This window comes from Hyperoodon ampullatus (assembly GCF_949752795.1).
Source record: "Hyperoodon ampullatus genome assembly, chromosome: 19".
In the NCBI taxonomy this organism is placed as follows: Eukaryota; Metazoa; Chordata; class Mammalia; order Artiodactyla; family Ziphiidae; genus Hyperoodon; species Hyperoodon ampullatus.
In genome coordinates this window covers 43,240,930-43,261,028 of record NC_136932.1, presented here as the reverse complement: position 1 = coordinate 43,261,028, position 20,099 = coordinate 43,240,930, and the positions used below count along the sequence as shown (strand labels likewise).

Sequence of the window (20,099 nt, the reverse complement as noted above, 5' to 3'; positions counted from 1 at the left end):
GGAATTAGATCATGGCTGAGCCATTCCAGTCTCCTCTCTAATTAGGACTTTATTTTTTTCTTAAGTGCCTTTATGGAGCTCCCACATCTCCACACCAGACTCCTACATGAGGCAAACTCTCCTTCTAGGAGTGGGACTCAAAAAACAGACAGTGGGTTTGCCGTAGACAATGGCCTATCTATCCTGCAAATGAGTCAGAACTGAGACCCCTTGAAGGAGTCCTGTAGTTTTGGTGCCAGCTCACTGGTTTCCGCTCCCTGTCCGTGCTGCACCCTCCCCCCAGCCACCGTGGCATCTGCAAGGCTCTGACCACAGCAGGCAGGCTCTGCAGCAAAGCAGAGGCAGCCCTTCAACAGGAAGTCTTGGGGGAACATTTCCTCCCACGAACTCCAGGCCTTTGAGCCTGGGCCTCTTCTCTCCCCCAGATTGCCCAGAATTAAAAAAAAAAAAAAAGGCGTTAAGAGGTCTGTCAGTGGGGAGGACTCCAGGTTAAAGGATCTGTGCACCACCTTCTAAGTCTCCATTCTGCCCCTTGGACAAGCCTCTTTGGAGGCTCTTGGTTTTCACCTGTAAAATATAAATAGTAACCGTCCCTCCTACCTCACTGAGTGTTGTGAGGGCCAAATGGAATGTTACTGATGAAATATTTTGTAAAACTAAAAGCTCTTTTTTTTTGGTAGGCAGCATGGAGGCGGTGAAGTGACTTATGTCAAAAGTCCCCCAAAGTCCCAAAAGTCCCAAAAAACCGGCTTCGGGTTTCTTCTCTGTAAAACCAGAGGGAGGTGAGGTGGTGGCAGGGATGATCAGCCACTTAAAGTCTGCCATCTCTAGGGAAAGCCTCCCTAGGTCCGCGACCCAGCACATGAAGGAGGAAGTAGGGAGGGGAGGGGAAATCCCGTGGGTCGCTCAGTATTCTCCTCTCCTGCCCCTTTCACCCCGAGCAAGCGAAGCCGCCACCGGGCCCAGCAGAGCGCTGGGAGGGAGGGCGCCGAGGCCGGCCGGGCGGTGGCGCGGGCGGGAGGCGGGGTCCCCCGGACCAGTCGAGCCACGTGCGGTTGTTTCCGTGCCGGGGCGATCACGTGAGCAGCATCAGCTGACCCGTCACGGTGGAGCCCGGCGGTGGCGCCCCGCATCCCCCGCCCTGCCGCTCTCGGAGTGCAGGACCTTGCTGAGGGGTAAGTGCGCCCCCGCGCCCCCTCTGTCCCCGGCCCACCCCCGCCTCCTCCGCCCCAGCCCCTGTCCCTCTCCCATCCCCACCCACCCGGCTTGGGACTCCGGAAGCTGTGGCGAGGAGGGCCGTGGCCGGGCTCAGCCCCGCGCCGCCCCCAGGCAGCCAGGAGGGGATGGCCCTGGGGAGCAGGGGGCGGGAAGTCGCTCTTACCACCGAGGCCGAGGGCTGGTCACCGCCCCCGAGCCCCGACATGGAGGAGCTGCTCCGGAGCGTGGAGAGAGACCTGAACATCGATGCCCGGCAGCTGGCTCCAGCCCCGGGGGGCACCCACGTGGTGGCCCTAGTGCCTGCGCGCTGGCTGGCCAGCCTCCGCGAGCGCCGGCTGCCCCCGGGACCGTGTCCCCGCGCTGAAGGCCTGAGCGAAGCGGAAGTCAGAACTCTCCTGCAACGCTCCGTGCAGAGGCTGCCCCCCGGTTGGACGCGAGTGGAGGTCCACGGGCTGCGGAAACAGAGGCTCTCTTACCCGCTGGGCTCCCTGCCTTTTGAGGAGGGGTCCGGCAGCCCGGAGACCCTCACTCGCTTCATGCAGGATGTGGCTGCCCAGAATTATCGCAACCTGTGGCGCCACGCATATCACACTTATGGGCAGCCCTATAGTCATAGCCCTGCCCCTGCAGCTGTCCCTGCCCTGGACTCAGTACGACAAGCTCTGCAGAGGGTCTATGGTTGCCCCTTCCTGCCAGTGGGCGAAGCTACCCAGTGCCCATCACATGCCAGAGATGGCCCCTGTCCTCCTCGGGGCAACCCTGCCTCTCCCAGTCTTCTGAGAGCTGAGGCTCTGTTGGAGTCACCAGAGATGTTGTACGTGGTGCACCCCTATGTGCAGTTCTCCCTGCATGATGTGGTCACCTTCAGCCCTGCCAAGCTGACCAACAGCCGAGCCAAGGTGCTCTTCATTCTCTTCCGCGTGCTGAGGGCCATGGATGCCTGTCACCGCCAGGGACTGGCCTGTGGGGCCCTATCTTTGCACCACATCGCTGTGGATGAGAAGCTTTGCAGTGAGCTACGGCTGGACCTGAGTGCTTACGAGAAGCTCAGAGAAGATGAGAATGATGAGATCTCTGTAGCAAGAAATGGAGCAGGCATTGAGCCTGGAGGGGAGGGAGGGAGGGGACCTGGGTGTCCCACCTGCCAGGAGGAACTTAGGGACCTCGTGCTAGACTGGGTCCATGGCCGCATCAGCAACTTCCACTACCTCATGCAGCTGAATCGATTGGCAGGTCGGCGGCAGGGGGACCCCAACTACCACCCAGTGCTGCCCTGGGTGGTGGACTTCACCACGCCCCGGGGGCGCTTCCGAGACCTGCGCAAGTCCAAGTTCCGCCTCAACAAGGGGGATAAACAGCTGGACTTCACGTATGAGATGACACGGCAGGCGTTCGTGGCAGGTGGCGCGGGGGGCGGGGAGCCACCACACGTTCCCCACCACATCTCTGACGTGCTTTCTGACATCACATACTATGTGTACAAGGCTCGGCGCACACCCCGGTCGGTGCTCTGTGGACACGTGCGGGCGCAGTGGGAGCCCCATGAGTATCCTGCAAGCATGGAGCGTATGCAGAGCTGGACACCTGATGAGTGCATCCCCGAGTTCTACACCGATCCCTCCATCTTCTGCTCCATCCACCCTGACATGCCTGACCTGGACGTGCCGGCCTGGTGCAGCTCCAGCCAGGAGTTCGTGGCTGCCCACCGGGCGCTGCTGGAGAGCCGAGAGGTGTCCCAGGACCTACACCACTGGATTGACCTCACCTTTGGCTACAAACTCCAGGGCAAGGAGGCTGTGAAGGAGAAGAACGTGTGTCTGCACCTGGTGGACGCCCATACGCACCTGACCAGCTACGGCGTGGTGCAGCTCTTCGATCAGCCGCACCCCCGGCGCCTGGCCGGGGCCCCTGCCCTTGCCCCTGAACCTCCACTCATCCCCAGGCTGTTGTTCCAGACCATCCAGGAGAGCACAGGCCGGGAGGACTTCCCAGCACAGCTTGCGAATGGAACAGGCAGGCCGGTTTTGGAGGCCACTCCCCGTGAGGCTGCCTGGGCCAGGGACAGGCCCGTGGTGGGGGAGGATGACTTGGAGCAGGCGACAGAAGCTCTGGATTCCATCTCCCTCACTGGGAAGGCAGGTGACCAGCTGGGCCCCTCCTCCTCCTCCTCTTCCTCCTCCTCCTCCTCTTCTAGTCAAGCCCCTCCAGGCCTCCTGCCTTTCTCAGGGGCCTCAGCCTCTCGACCAGGCCGCCGGAACAAAGCTGCTGGGGTAGACCCCGGGGAAGGTGAGGAGGGCAAGATTCTTCTTCCGGAGGGCTTCGGTCCTCTGCAGGCTCTGGAAGAGTTGGAGAAACTGGGCAACTTCTTGACCAAAGGCCTGGGGGGCCGCTTGGAGGTGCCTCAGCAGCCCCAGGTCCAGCGAGCCGTGCAGCTGCGGGACCTCTTCCATCGGGACATGCAGGCGCTGGGTGTCCTGTTGGCTGAGATGGTGTTTGCCACCAGGGTCCGGACACTGCAGCCTGATGCGCCTTTGTGGGTACGCTTCGAGGCTGTTCGGGGGCTCTGCACACGCCATCCCAAGGAGGTCCCTGTGTCTCTGCAGCCCGTGCTGGACACGCTCCTGCAGCTCAGTGGCCGTCAAGGCCCCGTGGTTGCAGGGAGGGGCAAGCTGGACCCGCTGTTCGAGTACAGGCCCGTCTCCCAGGGCCTGCCCCCGCCCTGCCCGGCCCAGCTCCTCAGCCCCTTCAGCTCCGCGGTTCCCTTCCCTCCGTACTTCCCCGCGCTGCACAAGTTCATCCTCTTGTACCAGGCAAGGCGCGTGGAGGACGAGGCCCAGGGGCGGGAGCTGGTCTTTGCTCTGTGGCAGCAACTGGGTGCAGTTTTGGGTGACATCACCCCCGAGGGCCTGGAGATCTTGCTGCCTTTCGTGCTGTCACTCATGTCTGAGGAGCACACAGCCGTGTATACGGCCTGGTACCTATTTGAACCTGTCGCCAAGGCACTGGGCCCCAAAAATGCTAACAAGTACCTACTGAAGCCTCTCATTGGTGCCTACGAGAGCCCCAGCCGGCTACACGGGCGCTTCTACCTGTACACCGACTGCTTTGTGGCCCAGCTAATGGTGCGGCTGGGCCTGCAGGCCTTTCTCGTCCACCTGCTGCCCCACGTCCTGCAGGTGCTGGCGGGTGTGGAGACCTCCCAGGAGGAAAACAAGGGCCTGGCGGGGGCTGCAGAGGATGAGGAAAGTGGGCTCCTGGGGGCCAGGCCTAGCTCCTGTGCCTTTGGGGAGGAGATCCAGATGGATGGGGAGCCTGCTGCCTCCTCGGGCCTGGGGCTCCTGGACTACACGTCTGGCGTCAGCTTCCACGACCAGGCCGACCTCCCTGAGACAGAGGACTTCCAGGCCGGGCTCTACGTGGCCGAGTCCCCTCAGCCCCAGGAGGCTGAGGCTGTGAGCCTGGGCCGGCTGAGTGACAAGAGCAGCACCAGCGAGACCTCCCTGGGCGACGAGCGGGTGGCAGACGAGGGGGGCGCCCCGGTGGACAAGAGCAGCCTCAAGTCAGGTGACAGCAGCCAGGACTTGAAGCAAAGCGAGGGCTCCGAGGAGGAAGAGGAGGAGGAGGAAGGCTGTGTGGTGTTGGAGGAGGGGGAGGGGGGGCAGGATGAGGTCCCCGAGGCGTCTGAGCTCACGCTGTCCAGCACGGTGCTGTCCATGGATACGGTTGTGGCCAGTGACGGCGGGGCTGACGGGGAGGAAGAAGAGGAACCACTGACCGAGCAGTCGGAGGGCAAAGAGCGGAAGATCCTTCTTGGTGAGTTCTCAGGCCTGGAGGTGTTGGTCTAACAGTCATCATGTGCGGAGCCCCTGCCCTGTGCCAAGCAGTGGGTCGAGCAGATCCACACGCAGCAGAGCCGTGGGCCTGCCCTCCTGGAGCTCACGTCCATGCTGTAGGCAGTCTTCCGTAAGCATGAGTTCTGTTAGTGCTACAAACAGCATGGCTGGCTACCACGAGGGAATATAACATGGGCTTAGATCTCATTTTCAGGGGTCAGAGAAGGCTTCCTTGGAAGTAGGGCCCGCTGAGGTTGAATGAGGAGGAGGTAGCTGGGCAAAAATGGCAGGTTCTGCGGTGGGAAGAGCGTTCCAGGCAGAGGGAACAGCATGTGGGAGGCTCTGGGGCTGTCACGGTTCCATTAAAGAATCTGTGAAAGGCCAGTGCGGTTAGACTGAGAGGGTGAAGAGAAGCGGAACGGGAAGAGGCCAGTGGGGGTGGTAGCCAGGGCCTCATTTCGGAGCTGGGGGAGATTCACTGAAAGGGTCACCTTCCTGCTGGGTATGCCCGAGTAGAGGTGCCTGGAGCAGCCCCAAAGCCAGACTCCCATGGGCCAGCTCTGCAGCTGCTAAAGGGAGGGTGGTGGCGTGGGGTGGCCAGGCGCTGGCTGGGCTCCTGGGCAGAGTTGGAGTCCGCGTCGGCTAGGCGGTGTCCGTGGGGTGGGGTCGGGGAGTAGTGAGCCACCGTTATCTGATGCGCTCAGGGCCTGCTCCCGCCCTGCAGATACGGCCTGCAAGATGGTCCGCTGGCTGTCCGCCAAGCTCGGCCCCACCGTGGCCTCTCGCCACGTGGCCCGGAACCTGCTCCGCCTGCTGACGTCGTGTTACGTGGGTAAGGCCGGGGATGGGGCTTCCTCCAGCCCTTTGCCCATCTTCGTCCCCCTGTAGCGGATCCTTCCCACTTTCACCTCGGACCACCTCCTGGCCTGGTCCTGGGTCCCAGTCTGTAAGCTCCTTCCTTCCTTGGGTGAGGCACGGGGAGACCCCAAGCTAGAGTGAGCAGGAGTGGCCGCCACAGTCTCTGAAGGCCCACCTCCCTCCTGCCCTCCACTGGCTACTCAAGGCTGCTGGCCCTTCCTTGGCAGGGCCCACCCGGCAGCAGTTCACCGTGAGCAGTGGCGACAGCCCCCCTCTGAGCGTGGGCACCATCTACCAGAAGAGACCAGTACTGGGCGATATAGTGTCGGGCCCCGTGCTCAGCTGCCTCCTCCACGTCGCCCACCTGTACGGGGAGCCCGTCCTCACCTACCAGTACCTGCCCTACATCAGCTACCTGGTCAGTCACCGTTTGGCAGCCGGGGTCTGGGCGGCTGAGGGCCGACCCAGGACCTCTTTGGGTTCCCGGCGGTCTGTGAGGCAACCTGGCCCTCATCTGCTCTGTGGCCCTAGGTGGCCCCGGGTAGTACCTCAGGCCCCAGTCGACTGAACAGCCGCAAGGAGGCGGGGCTGCTGGCAGCGGTGACTCTGACCCAGAAGATCATCGTGTACCTCTCAGACACCACCCTCATGGACATCCTGCCCCGTATCAGCCACGAGGTCTTGCTGCCCGTGCTCAGCTTCCTCACTTCCCTCGTCACGGGGTAGGGCCCTGCACCACCCCACAGGGGAGCAGCCCAGCTGAGGGGGCGGCCTGGGGTGCGGGGCGTCAGGAGTCCTGGTTCTCATCCCAGCTGGGTGACCCTGAGCAAGCCACACCTGTCTGTGCCTTCGTTTCCTCATCTGGTCTGGACCACTTGGTCTTAGAGCTCCTTTCGCTTACAGCTTCGGATAGATCTGGGAAAGCCCTGCACAGTCAGTGGGGGCTGGAGCTTATAAGCTCTATTTCCAGGTTCCCAAGTGGAGCCCAGGCCCGGACTGTCCTGTGTATGAAAACTATTAGCCTCATCGCCCTCATCTGCCTGCGCATCGGACAGGAGATGGTCCAGCAGCACCTGAGTGAGCCCGTGGCCACCTTCTTTCAAATCTTCTCTCAGCTGCATGAGCTTCGGCACCAGGTGGGCAGACCTACCTGGCTGGGGTGGGCTGGCCAGGGGCTGTGGCCTCCGCTGACTCCCCGGGCTTCCTGCCCACAGGATCTGAAGCTGGAGTCCGTGGGCCGCAGTGAGGGCCAGCTGCCAAAGGTGGCCTTCTCCGATGGGCAGCTGCGGCTGGTGGACCCCACCCTGCTGGACGAGCTGCAGAAGGTGTTCACCTTGGAGATGGCGTATACAATCTACGTGCCCTTCTCCTGCCTGTTGGGTACTGGCCCATCACTTCCCCTCCCAGCCTCTGTGGCTACAACTCTTCCCCTGGGAGGGCCCCATGCTCCCCCAGCCCCTAGAGTCAGGAGTGGGTGTTAAGCACAGTTCTCTGGGTCAGAGCAAAGGGATTTGGCCTTAGGCCCCTGAGTCCCAGTGACATATAAACAGGGATTGAGCTTTGGCCAGCAAGGAGGCACGGGAGCAGCCTGGCCTGTCCCTGGGGCAGGCATGGCAGTCAGGCTGCCGGACTGACGTCTTAGCAGCCGTCTGAGAGGAATGAGCAGCCCACTGTTTACGTAGCTTCCCGTATAGGCCAGGCCCTGTGCCAAGCGTCTACGTGTGTCATCGCCCTGAATAGGATGAACAGCCCTGGTCAGATATGTTGTCATCCCACCACTGAAATCTAGGCTGTGGGAGGCTTGACCTGTCCTGTTCACCGTTCTGTTTCTGATGCCCAGCATGGCACGCAGCACATGTGGAAGATGCTCACATGTCCATACTGAAGGAATGAATCCACATTTTCCTGGGGAGGAAATAGGCTCAGAGATGAAGAGTTACTTGCTTAGAGTTGCACAGACAGTACCTGCCCTGCCTTCTGTGGTTCCCGAGCCCTTGGGTGGGTGGTGGCAGTCGCTTGCCATCTCCCCTAATCTCAGGACCTCTCCCGCTCCCATTTAGGTGACATCATCAGGAAAATCGTCCCCAACCACGAGCTGGTGGGGGAGCTGGCGGGGCTGTATCTGGAGAGCATGAGCCCAAGCAATCGCAACCCTGCCAGCGTGGAGCCCACTGCGCCCAGCACCGGCCCTGAGTGGGACCCCCAGGGTGGGAGCTGCCCCCAGGACGACGGCCACTCGGGGACCTTTGGGAGCGTCCTGGTCGGGAACCGCATCCAGATCCCCGATGACTCCCAGCCTGAGAGCCCCGGCCCGCTGGGCCCCATTTCCGGGGTGGGTGGCGGGGACCTCGGCAACCAGAGCGAGGACAACGCGCTGAAGCTGGAGCTGCCGCGGAGCGCGCACGGGCTGAGTGGGAACTGGCTGGCATACTGGCAGTACGAGATCGGCGTGAACCAGCAGGATGCCCACTTTCACTTCCACCAGATCCGCCTGCAGAGCTTCCCCGGCCACTCAGGGGCCGTCAAGTGTGTGGTGCCCCTGAGCAGCGAGGACTTCTTCCTGAGTGGCAGCAAGGACCGCACCGTGCGCCTCTGGCCCCTCTATAACTCTGGGGACGGCACCAGTGAGACAGCCTCACGCCTCGTCTATGCCCAGCACCGCAAGAGTGTCTTCTTTGTGGGCCAGCTTGAGGCCCCGCAGTGTGTGGTGAGCTGTGATGGGGCTGTGCACGTCTGGGACCCCTTCACAGGTGAGCGGGCCCAGGTGAGGTCTGTTCTGTTGCTGCTGTCCTGTACTCCACCAAGGGTGGTGGGTTGGGGTATAATGGTATGTGGTTTAGGGTGACCCGGTGAGGCCACAGAGAGGAGCATCTAAGACTCAGAATCCGTCATACCCAAGTTTGAATCGGCTCTGCCAACTTACTTGCCGAGTGACCTTGAGCAAGTCACTGCTGCTGGAAGTATCAGTTTTCCTATCTGCAAAATGGGAATCAGAACAGCTGCTTTAGAAGATAATGCATAGGGGTTTGGCTTAACGTGGAGCACATAGTACCTGGTTGGTAAACAGTTGCTCACTTATTTTTTGTCATCATTGTAGGCAGAAATAAGGTTAAAAAGCAGGGGGTGAGGAGGTAGAGTAGCATTGAGGTAGGTGGTGGGGAGGTAGCTTTCGGCGGGGGTGCTGTGTGAAGAGAGGGGCCTGGCTTGGCCGTGGAAGTAGGAAGGTGGGAGGGTCAAGAAACATCTTTAGCAGCATTTATTGAGGTTTCCTGGGATGTGGGAGTCAGGTACGGGGTGCGTTGAGGGGATAGGAGGAGTCGAGGCTCTTCCATCAGTGGCCGGGACCCAGATCCACCGTGCCTTTCCTTCCCAGGGAAGACCCTTCGCATGGTGGAGCCGTCGGACAGCCGGGTGCCCCTGACCGCCGTGGCTGTCATGCCCGCCCCCCACACCAGCATCACCATGGCCAGCTCTGACTCGACCCTGCGCTTTGTAGACTGCCGGAAGCCTGGCCTGCAGGTCAGGGGCATCCTGTTCCCTGAGCCCTGGCCTGGGTGCCTGGCAGGGAGGAGAGACCCCTGCAGAGAGGAGGCCAGGGCAGAGTTTCTCTTTGGTGACAGATCATCCGCAAACCCTGGGGGGTGGGGGGTGGGACTCTGGCTCTGGGATTTGGGGAGCCCCCCCTTGATGGGGGACGAGGCTCAGGCCTTCCAGCTGTGTGGGTTGGGGGATGAACTGGACCTCGGGGAGATGCGGGTTGGAGCAGGCGGTGGCGCCTCATCTTGTCTTCCTCTGCCCGCAGCATGAGTTCCGCCTGAGCGGCGGGCTGAACCCTGGGCTTGTCCGCTCCCTGGCTGTCAGCCCCAGCGGCCGGAGCGTGGTGGCCGGCTTCTCCTCGGGCTTCATGGTGCTCCTGGACACCCGTACGGGCCTGGTTCTGCGTGGCTGGCCTGCCCATGAAGGGGACATCCTGCAGATCAAGGTGACAGACCAGGTTCCCTTCCCCTCCTGGCTGACTGCTCCAGCCCTCACCTCTGCTTAGAGCCCACCCAGGACAGGCTCCAGCTGACCTCCCTTATACCTGCCCGAGGGCTGATGGGCAGGGAGGGTCAGGAGGCAGCTCCACCACGGGGGCCTCGGCAGGAGGCTGGCCGCTGGGAGGAACCGGGGGGCCGAGCTGACCCTGCTGCTTCCTGGCGATGTTCTAATGAGTAACCCTTGTCCATATTTGTCTTGCTTGGAGGATCAGGGGTCGGGCCCTGTCCATGACCCAGTCAGGTTAAATAAAGCTCAGCTGGGAGGCTGTTTACTGCCCCCAGACCACTGAGCAGAGTCCATGCCCCCAGCTGGGCTGTCCCTGGTGCGGGCAGGGGCGGATTGGGCATGGGAATCCTGCCCCCACCTCCACCCCCAGCCCATTTTCAATCACAGACCTCAAGGAACTGCTCAGGGAGGTTCTGCAGGAAGGGAGGAACAGGGCTCTTTGTGGGAGGGTTTTTCCAGGCAACTGGGACTCCCTCCCCATCCTAAGTGGCAGCCAGGGCACATGCACTGCCACTGCTGGGGGCAGGCAGCCCCTGGTTCCCTCCAGGGCCCCCCAGGGGATCCTGGGTTCTGGGTGCCTGTAAATCCTGACTTTCCAAGAAAGCATCAGGAGGTCTCTGGGGTCAGCCTGGGTGTTAATCCTGGCTCTGCCACTTATTGGTTCTGTGACCTTGTATGATTACTTAACTTTCCTGAGCCTTAGTGTTTTCCTCTGTAAAATGGGAACAATGATAACACCTTCCTCATAGAGTTGTTATGAAGATTAACCACAGTAAGACGTTTAATGTACCTAATACAATGCTTGACATAGTAAGTGCTCAAATTATAATGATGACTAGGTTGATGACACTTAATATGTTCCTGTTAACTAACATTAATATAACGTGGGAGGGTGGCAGCCTGTCCCCGGCCCAGGACGCCCTGTCTTCCTGGGAGATCCTATGGGAGGAAACAGGAAGACCCTGGGCCTTGCTGAGGCTCTGCTCTCCCTGGGCAGGCGGTGGAGGGCAGTGTCCTGGTCAGCTCCTCCTCGGACCACTCCTTGACTGTCTGGAAGGAGCTGGAGCAGAAGCCCACGCATCACTACAAGTCAACCTCCGACCCTATCCACACCTTCGACTTGTACGGCAGCGAGGTGGTAACCGGCACCGTGGCCAACAAGATCGGCGTCTGCTCCCTGCTTGAGCCGCCTTCCCAGGCCACCACCAAGCTCAGCTCCGAGAACTTCCGTGGCACGCTCACCAGCCTGGCCTTGCTGCCCACCAAACGCCACCTCCTGCTGGGCTCAGACAACGGGGTCATCCGCCTCCTGGCGTAGTCCGAGGCAAGAGCTGGCCAGGCGGAGGTGGGCACACGTCCTCCGGGAGTCCATCCCTCACCTTTGTTTCCCCAGCAGCATCCCTCCTGGCAAGCCTCAGGCCCCATGCCCTGGGTACCCACATGGCCTGCCAGCTAAGGTGGCATGGAGGTCTGGGCTCCTGAACCCCCAGAGCCACTGAGGCTGCCAGAAGGGATCTCGTTCATGGCTTGGGGCGATGCTGCTCCACTGAGCCAGCAGGAAGCAAGAGGCAGAGCCTGGAGGAAGCATCGCTGCCCTCTCTCCTCCCCGGCTCCGCCCTCTGCATCCACATGGGGACAGGAAGCTCTGGGAAGGGGAAGGGAGACTCTCCCTGCCTAGCCGGTCTCCAGCCACAGCACCCCTCGCTGGGCTCTCTCTGCCCCTGTCCTGCAAGGACGGGGATGCCACCCCAGTCCAGGACACTGATGGTGCTTGGACTCCAGCCTCTAAGGGCTGGCCATGGTCCAGGAGTTAGGGGCCTTGGGCGGGGGTTTAAGTGTCCTCCCAGCCAGGCCCTGCCCAGTGTGGGACCAGTAGGGGAAGAAAGAGGGCGGGACCAAAGGAGAGAAGATGGACTGGGCCCGGTGGTGGCTGCCAGGAGCGACCCCATGCCTTGCCTGCCCACCCATCACTACAGTGTTTGTGCCTTGAGCTGATGAGACAGCCCCTGGGTCCAGAGCCCCTGGGGGAGCAGGTCCAAGACCCTGAAAGAAGGGGCAAGAAGGATCATCTCTGCATCTCAGGTCTCCCTCCCCCAGGGGACAGGAAGACCCAGGCATCCCCGGGTCCTCACATTCTGGAGCAGAGATGAGGTCTGAGGTTGGCCCTCTGCTGCCTTCTCACTATTTGCAATAGATGTAAATATGATCAATAAATTCTTTGGAAGAGCCATGGAACCGAGTGAGGCTTCTCTTTTTTTTCGGCCGTGCAGTGGAAGCGCGGAGCCCCAACCCCTGGACCACTGGGGAGGTCCCTGAGTGAGGCTTTTCCTGACGACGGTGCCAGGGTGGGGAAAAGTTGAAACCCTGCAGCTTCCAGGACAGCGAGGAGAGAGTGAGGAGGTGCGGAGGCAGCCTGATCACTGTTCTTCAGGCGGTACTGGGTACAGGGCTTCTGGTTCGTGCAGCCCCAGGCCAGTTTCTAGAACCCTCACCCTTGAGGAGGGTAAGGAGGTATTGCTCCTGATGAAGTAGGGTGCTGGGAGAGGCTGTGTCCCTCTGCATCTTTTCTCTCCCCACCCCTGCCTTCTGGATCCAGGCTGGAGGCATCCAACCAGGAGCCTGGGCATGTGAGGGTTGAGGATGGGCATCATCCTATCCTGGGTTCCCTGCGTCGTCTCTTGCAGCTTCCGCTTCCCTCCTCTTGGGAGGAGGAGGCAGTTATGGGGGAGAGGAGAGGACATTGGAAGTAGGAACCTGGATGTAACTCTGAGCCCAGCTCTGTGTCCTTGGGCAGGTCACATAGCTTCTCTGAGCCTGACTAAGACAGGGATAACCTCTCACTTCACGGGGTCACTGGAAGGCCCCTGTCCTTCCTGGATCTGCCCTCCGGCTGAGGACAGCCTCATCGACCGTCTCCTGAACCTCCTTTCTCCAGGCTCAAGTGGGACCCACATCTACGGGGGTTCCAGGTAGCTGTCCCAGTATTAGATGCTTTGGTGGGAAAGGGGTTTTTGGTCCCCGTATCAATGTTTAACCGGATGTGCAGGTCAATATTTACCAGAAGAGAAAGCAATTGGAACAGGGGTTGGCTGAGAGCAAAGGTCCTGGTGGCAGGGGAGGGCTCAGCTGGGCTGGCTGGAACCCGGGCAGAGCGTGGGGAGCACCCAAGTGGGGCCAGAGGGACATCGTGTGCAGCAGCGAGAAGCCTGCCGAGGTAAGATGGGTGGCTTGGCCTGGAGCTGCCCACCTAGCCGAGGGGGTCTGGGCTGAGTTTATTCAGGAGGCCTGTCACTTCTCCGTCTCCTGGGGTAATGAGGAACCAAGGCGGAGGTTCTGGGGGTAGTCCCTCTGGGAAGTGAAAGACTGGAAGCCTTTTCTTGCCAGGAAGATTCAGAAGCCCAGGTTGGCGATCAGGGCCCTGGCCAAGGGTCCTTGTGTGGGATGGGGATGGGGCCAGGGGTGATAGAAGGATGCTTGAGATGGGGGCGGGGTGGTTGTGTGTGAGACCTGCTCCGAGGCCGGACCAAGACCTGCCCATCCCCACCCGCCAGCCTAGCTTCCCGGAGCCAGCCTGGGGCAGAGAGGGGGCCAGGTCCTGTGTTTCCGTAAGTCCAAAGGTGGCTCTGGCCAGAGTCATTCACTGGGCTCTGCTGTTGGGTCAACAAGGCCAGTCTCTGGCCCAGCCCACCACCCCTGCTGAGACCACAGTCCCATCCACCCTTGTGGGCAAGAGCAGACCAGCCAGCAAAGGGCAGCCAGTGGGTAGGAGCTCCGGGGTGGGAGCCCCAGTGCGGAGGAGGCTGCAGGGCAGGCCTCCCAGAAGAGGGCCCTTGGGCTAGACTGACAACAGCCATTGCTGAGTGCCAGGCCGTGTAGCCAGGGCTCACAAAGACTGACTTAGGTTGGTCCCCGCAATACACATGGGTAGAGGTAGGGACTTTCGCCACCATTTTACAAGATGAGGCAAAGCCCAGAGGGGTTAAGGGAAATGTCCTACGTCCTCTGCCAAGAGGCGCAGCCTGGATTCAAACCCAGGTCTGACTCACAACACCAGGCCTTGAAGAATGGGGACATTTTTTTGTTTGGGTAATATTTTCCCCCTATGAACAAAAACATTTTCAGTGCATGAAAAGTGAACAACCAGAAAACACAAAGGGGAAAAAGCAATTCAGGGGGGAGTTCAAGCAATTCACCGCTCAGAGTGCTGTGCTTTGGGCGTGTGTGCTGCCGCTGTCGCTGTCCCCTCCTTGGTGATGGCTCAGGACTTCGGCTGCCTGTGAGCGTGAGGGTGGGATTCCACGGCGGGTGTGGGCGCGAGGAAGGAACGGAGGCTTCCCATCCCGCACAGGAACATGGCGCTGCTCTGGGGGCTCCTGGTGCTCAGCGTGTCCTGCCTGCAAAGCCCCTGCTCAGCGGTGAGCCTGGGCCGCGGTCTGGGTGGGGCGGGGAGGTGGCAGCGGGAGAGGCCAGGGGTCCCGGGCAAAGAGGAGGGGGGCAGGGTCGAGGGAGGTCTTGGCTTTAGGGGTTCCCTCGCCTCTCCTCGTTCCTTTCTCAACAGTTCTCTCCTGTGAGCACCATGGAGCCCTTGGGCCTGCAGGTACTGGGGAGAGAGAGGCACGGCAGGGAGGAAGGCCCCAGGGGGGCCTCGCCTGTGGCTGGTGCAGGGTGGGGAGACCTGTGGGAAGGGTTGCTCTCCATCTGCTTCCTCCTTTCTTCAGCTGATGAGCGGGCAGACCCAGCAGAAGCTACCCCCACTTTCCCTCCTCAAGTTGGCCAACCAGGTACAACCAGGTGGGGCTGGGGAAGAGTGGGCGGGGCCTGAGGGAGGAGGGCCATCAGCAGGGGCAAGGAAATGGGGGACGGGTGGCAGTGAGGCTGAGGCCTGAAGGGAGAGGGTGGGAGGGACCAGAGGAAGGGACCTAGTCCCCTGAATGCCATTGCCCATGTCTGGACTGGGACAAGGCCCTGCTGTCCCCAGCACAGGGGCTTTGAGGGAGATCTTCAACACGGAACCTGGAGCTGACCCTTTGACCCCACTGACCCCTAATCTGTCCCTGCAGGAGCCTGGTGGCCAGACTGCCCCAAAGAAGGGCCCAGGAGACTGTAAGGGATCCCCAAACCCGGAGCAGACCCGCAGGCTGGCCCAGGCCATGATGGCCTTCACCACAGATCTCTTCTCCCTGGTGGCCCGAAGCTCCACCAGGCCCAACCTGATCCTGTCGCCTCTGAGTGTGGCCCTGGCACTGTCTCACCTGGCACTAGGTACTGTGGGAGCACCTGTCCAGACCAGCAGAGCTGGGAGGCCAGTAGGAACTCATTACCTACCCCAGAGTTTACGAGCAGGTGGTTCCTCCATCAGGGTCACTTGGATGTTTGGTAAAAATGCAGACTCCAGTCTCTGTGAATGAGAATCCCAGGGATTGGGCCCAGGATGTGCTTCTGGTGATTTTTGTGCAAGAATATGATAGGTACAATGTCTCCGTTGGACTGGAGGGTCTCACTGTGGGACCTTCCCCAGAGAGGGAAGGCAATAGGCTGAGGTTGCCCAGATTGGCAGCAACAGAGATGAAAGTAGACTTGGGAGTCCTGTCCCTCAGACCAGTTCAGGATATGGGAGGAGAAAGTGTGGTCTCGTGGGCATGCTCACTGTAGGTATTCAAGAGGGATGGGAGAGGGCAGTGGGGGCGGGAAGGACCACAGCTGCTGTGTCCCCTCCAGGTGCTCAGAACCAAACGCTACAGAGGCTGCAGCAGGTGCTGCACGTGGACTCAGGGACCTGCCTCCCCCACCTGCTCAGCCGCCTCTGCCAGGACCTGGGCCCTGGGGCTTTCCGATTGGCTGCCAGAATGTACCTGCAGAAAGGTAGGTGCTGGTGGCAGACACTCCCTAGGTTGTGCCCTGGGGTGGACAGGGGTGAGGGAGACAGGTGTGGGCTCAGGCAGCCAGTCGGAGCACAGGTGGTTGTGGGGCCCAAGTCCTGGCAACAGCCTGTGGGCCCTTCTGTGCAGGATTTCCCATCAGAGAGGACTTCTTGGAACAATCAGAACAGCTCTTTGGTGCAAAGCCCATGAGCCTGACGGGAAGGAAGAGGGATGACCTGGCAAACATCAACCAATGGGTGAAGAAGGCCACAGAGGGGAAGATTGAGGATTTCCTCTCAGATCTGCCAGATGACACAGTGTTGCTTCTCCTCAATGCCATCCACTTCCAGGGTGCGCTCCTCCCCTTCTCGGGTCCCTGACCGCAGACCCTACCCCTGCCCCGTAGGCACGCTTTTTTCTGAGGGTCCCTCTTCCTCCCCAGGCCTGGGCCGAGAGGGTAGGAGACAGGTAATGGTGTGGCAGGACGGAGGCCCAGGAACTGGATGGGGCTGTTGTGGAGAGAGTTCCCTAGGAGGAAACCGAGTCTTAAAAGACCCAGGGGAGGTTCCTGGGAACAGGGCAGGGCAGGGGAGAACACAAGCCCAGGTTCTGCAATCGCTCCAGGGAACAACAGACCTCAGATTACCTGGGTATCACCTGGCACAGCACCCCCTGGCGCCTCAGCCTCCACCTTTCATCCCTTAAATGGGTTCTGGGTGGGATGGGGAAGAGACTGGTGGGGTAGAATCTACCTTGGTCCCAGTCTATATGGCCCCTGCCCTCTGCTGGATTCAGGCTTCTGGAGGAGGAAGTTCGACCCGAATCTCACGCGGAGAGACACTTTCCACCTGGACGAGCAGTTCACGGTGCCGGTGGACATGATGCAAGCCCGCACATACCCGCTGCGCTGGTTTCTGCTGGAGCAGCCTGAGATCCAGGTCACCCTTGACTCCCCAGCCTGGGCTTGGGTGCTGGGAGGTGGAGACAGGAGTGGGCACCTGTGGAGTGGGCACCTCTGGAGCAGGCACAGGGGTCAGGGGTGTGCCCCACCTTCCTTGCAGTCACATCACTGGGGCAGGTGGCTCTGAAAGGTCTCGCTGTGCCCGCATCCAAGGAAACTGAGGCTCCAGGCACTGCGAGTTTAGTGGAGCACAAGGAAACCAGATCCCTGTTCTGGGGAGGGAAGACACACAGTGCACGAGCAAACATAAATCAACAGGATAATTTCAGATAGTGGGGGGAAAGGTATTTTAGCTAGAGTGGTCAGGGAACCTTCTTTGAGGAAGGGACACTGAGTTGAGTCCCAGGTGATCTTTGGTTATGGGGGTTTATTACAAGGACCCATGTGTCGTGGGGCAGCACAGGGCCTCAGCACCCTGAAGCCTGGGAGATGCGACCTGAGCGCTCACACGGTGCTCCTTGGAAGGGAGGATCTGATTGGGATGGCTTTGTCAGCATCCTGATGGAACATTCTGATTAGAGAGAGTGCTATGTCAGGCTATCTCAGGTGCAGCCTCCCTTGCTTCCAGCCTAAACATGGTCCCCTTGGCCTAAGCGGCTGATCCCTGGGCCGGTCGGCTGTGGCTGAGACGGCAGTGTTGGTTAGTTTCACAAGGCCTCTTCTGAGAGGGGCTGTGGGCGAGGCAGGCACTTGGAGCAGTGTCCCAGCTTCTCTCCGGTTCCCCCTGACACGTGGTCCATCTGGTTCTCCTTCCTGCCAGGCTGTGTCCTGCCCACACTTCCTTCACCCTTCCGTCTCCATCCTTGGCCCTCCTTGGTCTTCCTCTTGTCTGGCCCGCCCTCTGCGGGCTGGCCCAGGTAGCCAGACACTGGCACTCCCCCTCCCGCCGCAGGGGTCCTGCCCCCTGGGTGCTCTGCCTGGAGCCCGAGGAGTGACATCCACCAAAGCCCATGGAGCCCAGTGGTTTTCACACTTCTTTAGCTGCGGAAACTCTGTTCACATGAACTCTTACCCCAAATCACAGTATAAATACACAGCCAGGCAAAGTCACTGATGGAGGAGAGAGGAGTGGATAGGGTACCACCCTTGGCAGCGGCTCCTCTGCTAGGGCAACCTGGTCCATTGTATGCGTGGAATTGAGAGGCGGACACAGGGGGTTCCTCACCCTGAGTCACGGGCTAGCTGGTAGCAGAGGAGGAGAGAGAAAACTACCAGTTACTGCGTGAGCGCCGCCTATGTGCAGACACTCGGCCAGAAGCTTTAAAAGCTTATCTCTTTCCGTCACATGTCAGCCGGCAGTGTGTGCAGGTAGTGTTACTCCACAGGTGAGGAAGTGGAGGCTCAGGGAGACCCCACACACACCTGTGAAGGATGGACTGTCTCATAAGCGATGCTGGCCCAGTCCCCACCTCGGCCTGGGTGCTTTCTGGTCCTCATGCTGTCTCCTTGCCTTGTCTGTAGGTGGCTCATTTCCCCTTTAAGAACAACATGAGCTTTGTGGTCATCGTGCCCACCCATTTTGAGTGGAACGTGTCCCAGGTGCTGGCTAACCTGAGCTGGGGCATGCTGCACCAGCCCTTGCTGCGGGAGAGGCCCACCACAGTCCAGCTGCCTAAGCTGCATCTGAAATACCAAATGGACCTGGTGGCCATCCTCAGCCAGCTGGGTAAGGAGGCCGGGCGTGGGACAGCTCCCGGCTCAGCCGGACGGGGTGGGTAAGGAGGAAGCCCCCAGCCGGCAGGTCTGAGTCAGAGCTAGACTTGTGTCCTGGCCTTTTCTGGGGCTTAGGGAGGTGAGAGGGTTTGATATGCACCCTCGGACTCTCTGTCCTGGGCAGGGGGTGGGGCAAGGGAATGAGGACCTGCTCTGCCCAAGACTGAGCATCGCAAAGAATCCTGGGTGGAGGGCCAGGGGTGGCATGTGAGCCTCGCTGACTCTGCTGCAAGAGGCACGAGGAACCCACCACATACAAAGAGCTGAGTCTCACGGGGTCGGCAGAGGAGGAATCAGGTACTTACAATTCAGCGTTAAGTGATAAGACAGAGGGCTTCTCTCTAGTCCACCCAGGGAACTATTGGAAAGGCATCTGTCTGGACTTCAGGGCAGGGGCTCGGGGAAGGCTTCCCGGAGGAAGGAACCTTTAAGCTGATACATGCAGGTTAAATAGGAGTTAACCAGCAGTCTGTGGGTTCAAGGTGTTCCCTGGCCGGGATGCCAGACACCCTCCCAGGCAGGTCCACGCAGCGTACGGGGCAGAAGGCAGCTCTGACCAGCCATCTCCTGGCCTGGGCAGGCCTGCAGGAACTGTTCCAGGCCCCGGACCTGCGTGGGATCTCAGACCAGAGCCTGGTGGTGTCCAGCGTGCAGCATCAGTCCACGCTGGAGCTCGGAGAGGCCGGCGTGGAGGCGGCCGCGACAACCAGCACGGCCATGTCCCGCATGTCCCTCTCCTCCTTCAGCGTGAACCGCCCCTTCCTCTTCTTCATCCTCGAGGACAGCACGAGCCTGCCCCTCTTTGTGGGCAGTGTGAGGAACCCCAATCCTGGCGTGCAGCCGGAGCTCAAGGAGCAGCAGGACTCCCCTGACAACAGGGACCTTTCCCAGCACCAGAAAGTCTTCCCCCGCGGAGACAAGCCCTTCGACCCTGACTTAAAACTTGCGCCCCCCTCGGAGGAGGATTACCCCCAACCTAGCAGCCCCAAGTGAGGGGCTGTGGCCGCCAGCAGCCCGAGTCCCTGCTTGGACCAGCCTCTCAACTCATGTGGCTCTTTCCAAACAGCTTTGTGGGATTGCGGGCGGGGGCCTGGGGCGCAGTCTGGGAGAGGGGAGGAGGGCAGCCACTCTCTCGTCTCCTCTTGGGGAGTTTGGGGAGGGGCGGCGCTGGGAGGAGGGCGGGCATCCGGGAACCATGGGCCTTGATCCCACGTCATTTCTTCCAAAGGGGCTCAGGGGGTGTCCTCGTCTGGGGCTTGGGCGGGAGGGCAGCTGTGGATTCATTTTTGTCAGGAAGGTAGGTAGGTTATTCCCTAAGTTGGCTGGGTCGCCTCCACACCTGTTTACCAGAGACGGAGGGCCGGGGAGGAGTGGACATCAGGCTGGGGAGACGGGGTGGCCCGGGGGTGCCGAGCACTGTCGTGGGGTTAAACATGTGGGTGGAGGTCGAGCACCCCACGCAACTGCCTCTGCCCTGAGCTGCCCAAGACCCACCAGCCTCCAGCCCACCCCGTCGCCTCAGTCTCCCCGCTGGTCCTCGGAGGTACCAACACTGCCGGGACTCCCCTTTTTTCCTCTCCCCTCTGTCCCCCCTGCCTGGTGTCTCAGTGG

General features: G+C 60.7%; 2 protein-coding genes across 5 annotated transcripts; both read left to right on the top strand.

Moving 5' to 3' along the window:
* The first annotated feature begins 1,307 nt into the window (after positions 1-1,307).
* WDR81 (WD repeat domain 81) lies at positions 1,308-12,179 on the top strand. The gene is made up of 10 exons (XM_079725189.1): positions 1,308-5,031; positions 5,776-5,883; positions 6,137-6,327; positions 6,441-6,631; positions 6,880-7,045; positions 7,124-7,289; positions 7,970-8,659; positions 9,283-9,428; positions 9,712-9,891; positions 10,951-12,179. Exons 1-10 carry the CDS (start codon positions 1,344-1,346, stop codon positions 11,269-11,271), a joined length of 5,847 nt encoding a protein of 1,948 aa, XP_079581315.1. The 5' UTR covers positions 1,308-1,343; the 3' UTR covers positions 11,272-12,179.
* A 2,126-nt stretch (positions 12,180-14,305) lies between these two features.
* SERPINF2 (serpin family F member 2) lies at positions 14,306-19,481 on the top strand (the record flags this gene model as incomplete). 4 transcript variants are annotated; one of them, XM_079725082.1, is made up of 9 exons in its annotated part: positions 14,306-14,368; positions 14,512-14,550; positions 14,672-14,734; positions 15,029-15,215; positions 15,672-15,815; positions 15,962-16,165; positions 16,610-16,752; positions 18,237-18,441; positions 19,069-19,481. In XM_079725082.1, the coding sequence occupies 9 exons, from the start codon at positions 14,306-14,308 to the stop codon at positions 19,479-19,481; spliced, it is 1,461 nt and encodes a 486-aa protein (XP_079581208.1). The 4 variants fall into 4 exon arrangements, with proteins under 4 accessions (XP_079581208.1, XP_079581207.1, XP_079581206.1 ...); XM_079725081.1 differs by having other exon boundaries at positions 15,014-15,215; XM_079725080.1 differs by having other exon boundaries at positions 14,512-14,571; positions 15,014-15,215.
* Between the last annotated feature and the right edge of the window lie 618 nt (positions 19,482-20,099).

Coding starts and splice junctions, on each gene's coding strand:
- WDR81 (XM_079725189.1), top strand. CDS start 1,344: ATGGCCCTGGGGAGCAGGGGGCGGGAAGTCGCTCTTACCACCGAGGCC. Junction 7,046..7,123: donor TGCATGAGCTTCGGCACCAG/GTGGGCAGACCT, acceptor TCCTGCCCACAG/GATCTGAAGCTGGAGTCCGT. Junction 8,660..9,282: donor CGTCTGGGACCCCTTCACAG/GTGAGCGGGCCC, acceptor TTTCCTTCCCAG/GGAAGACCCTTCGCATGGTG.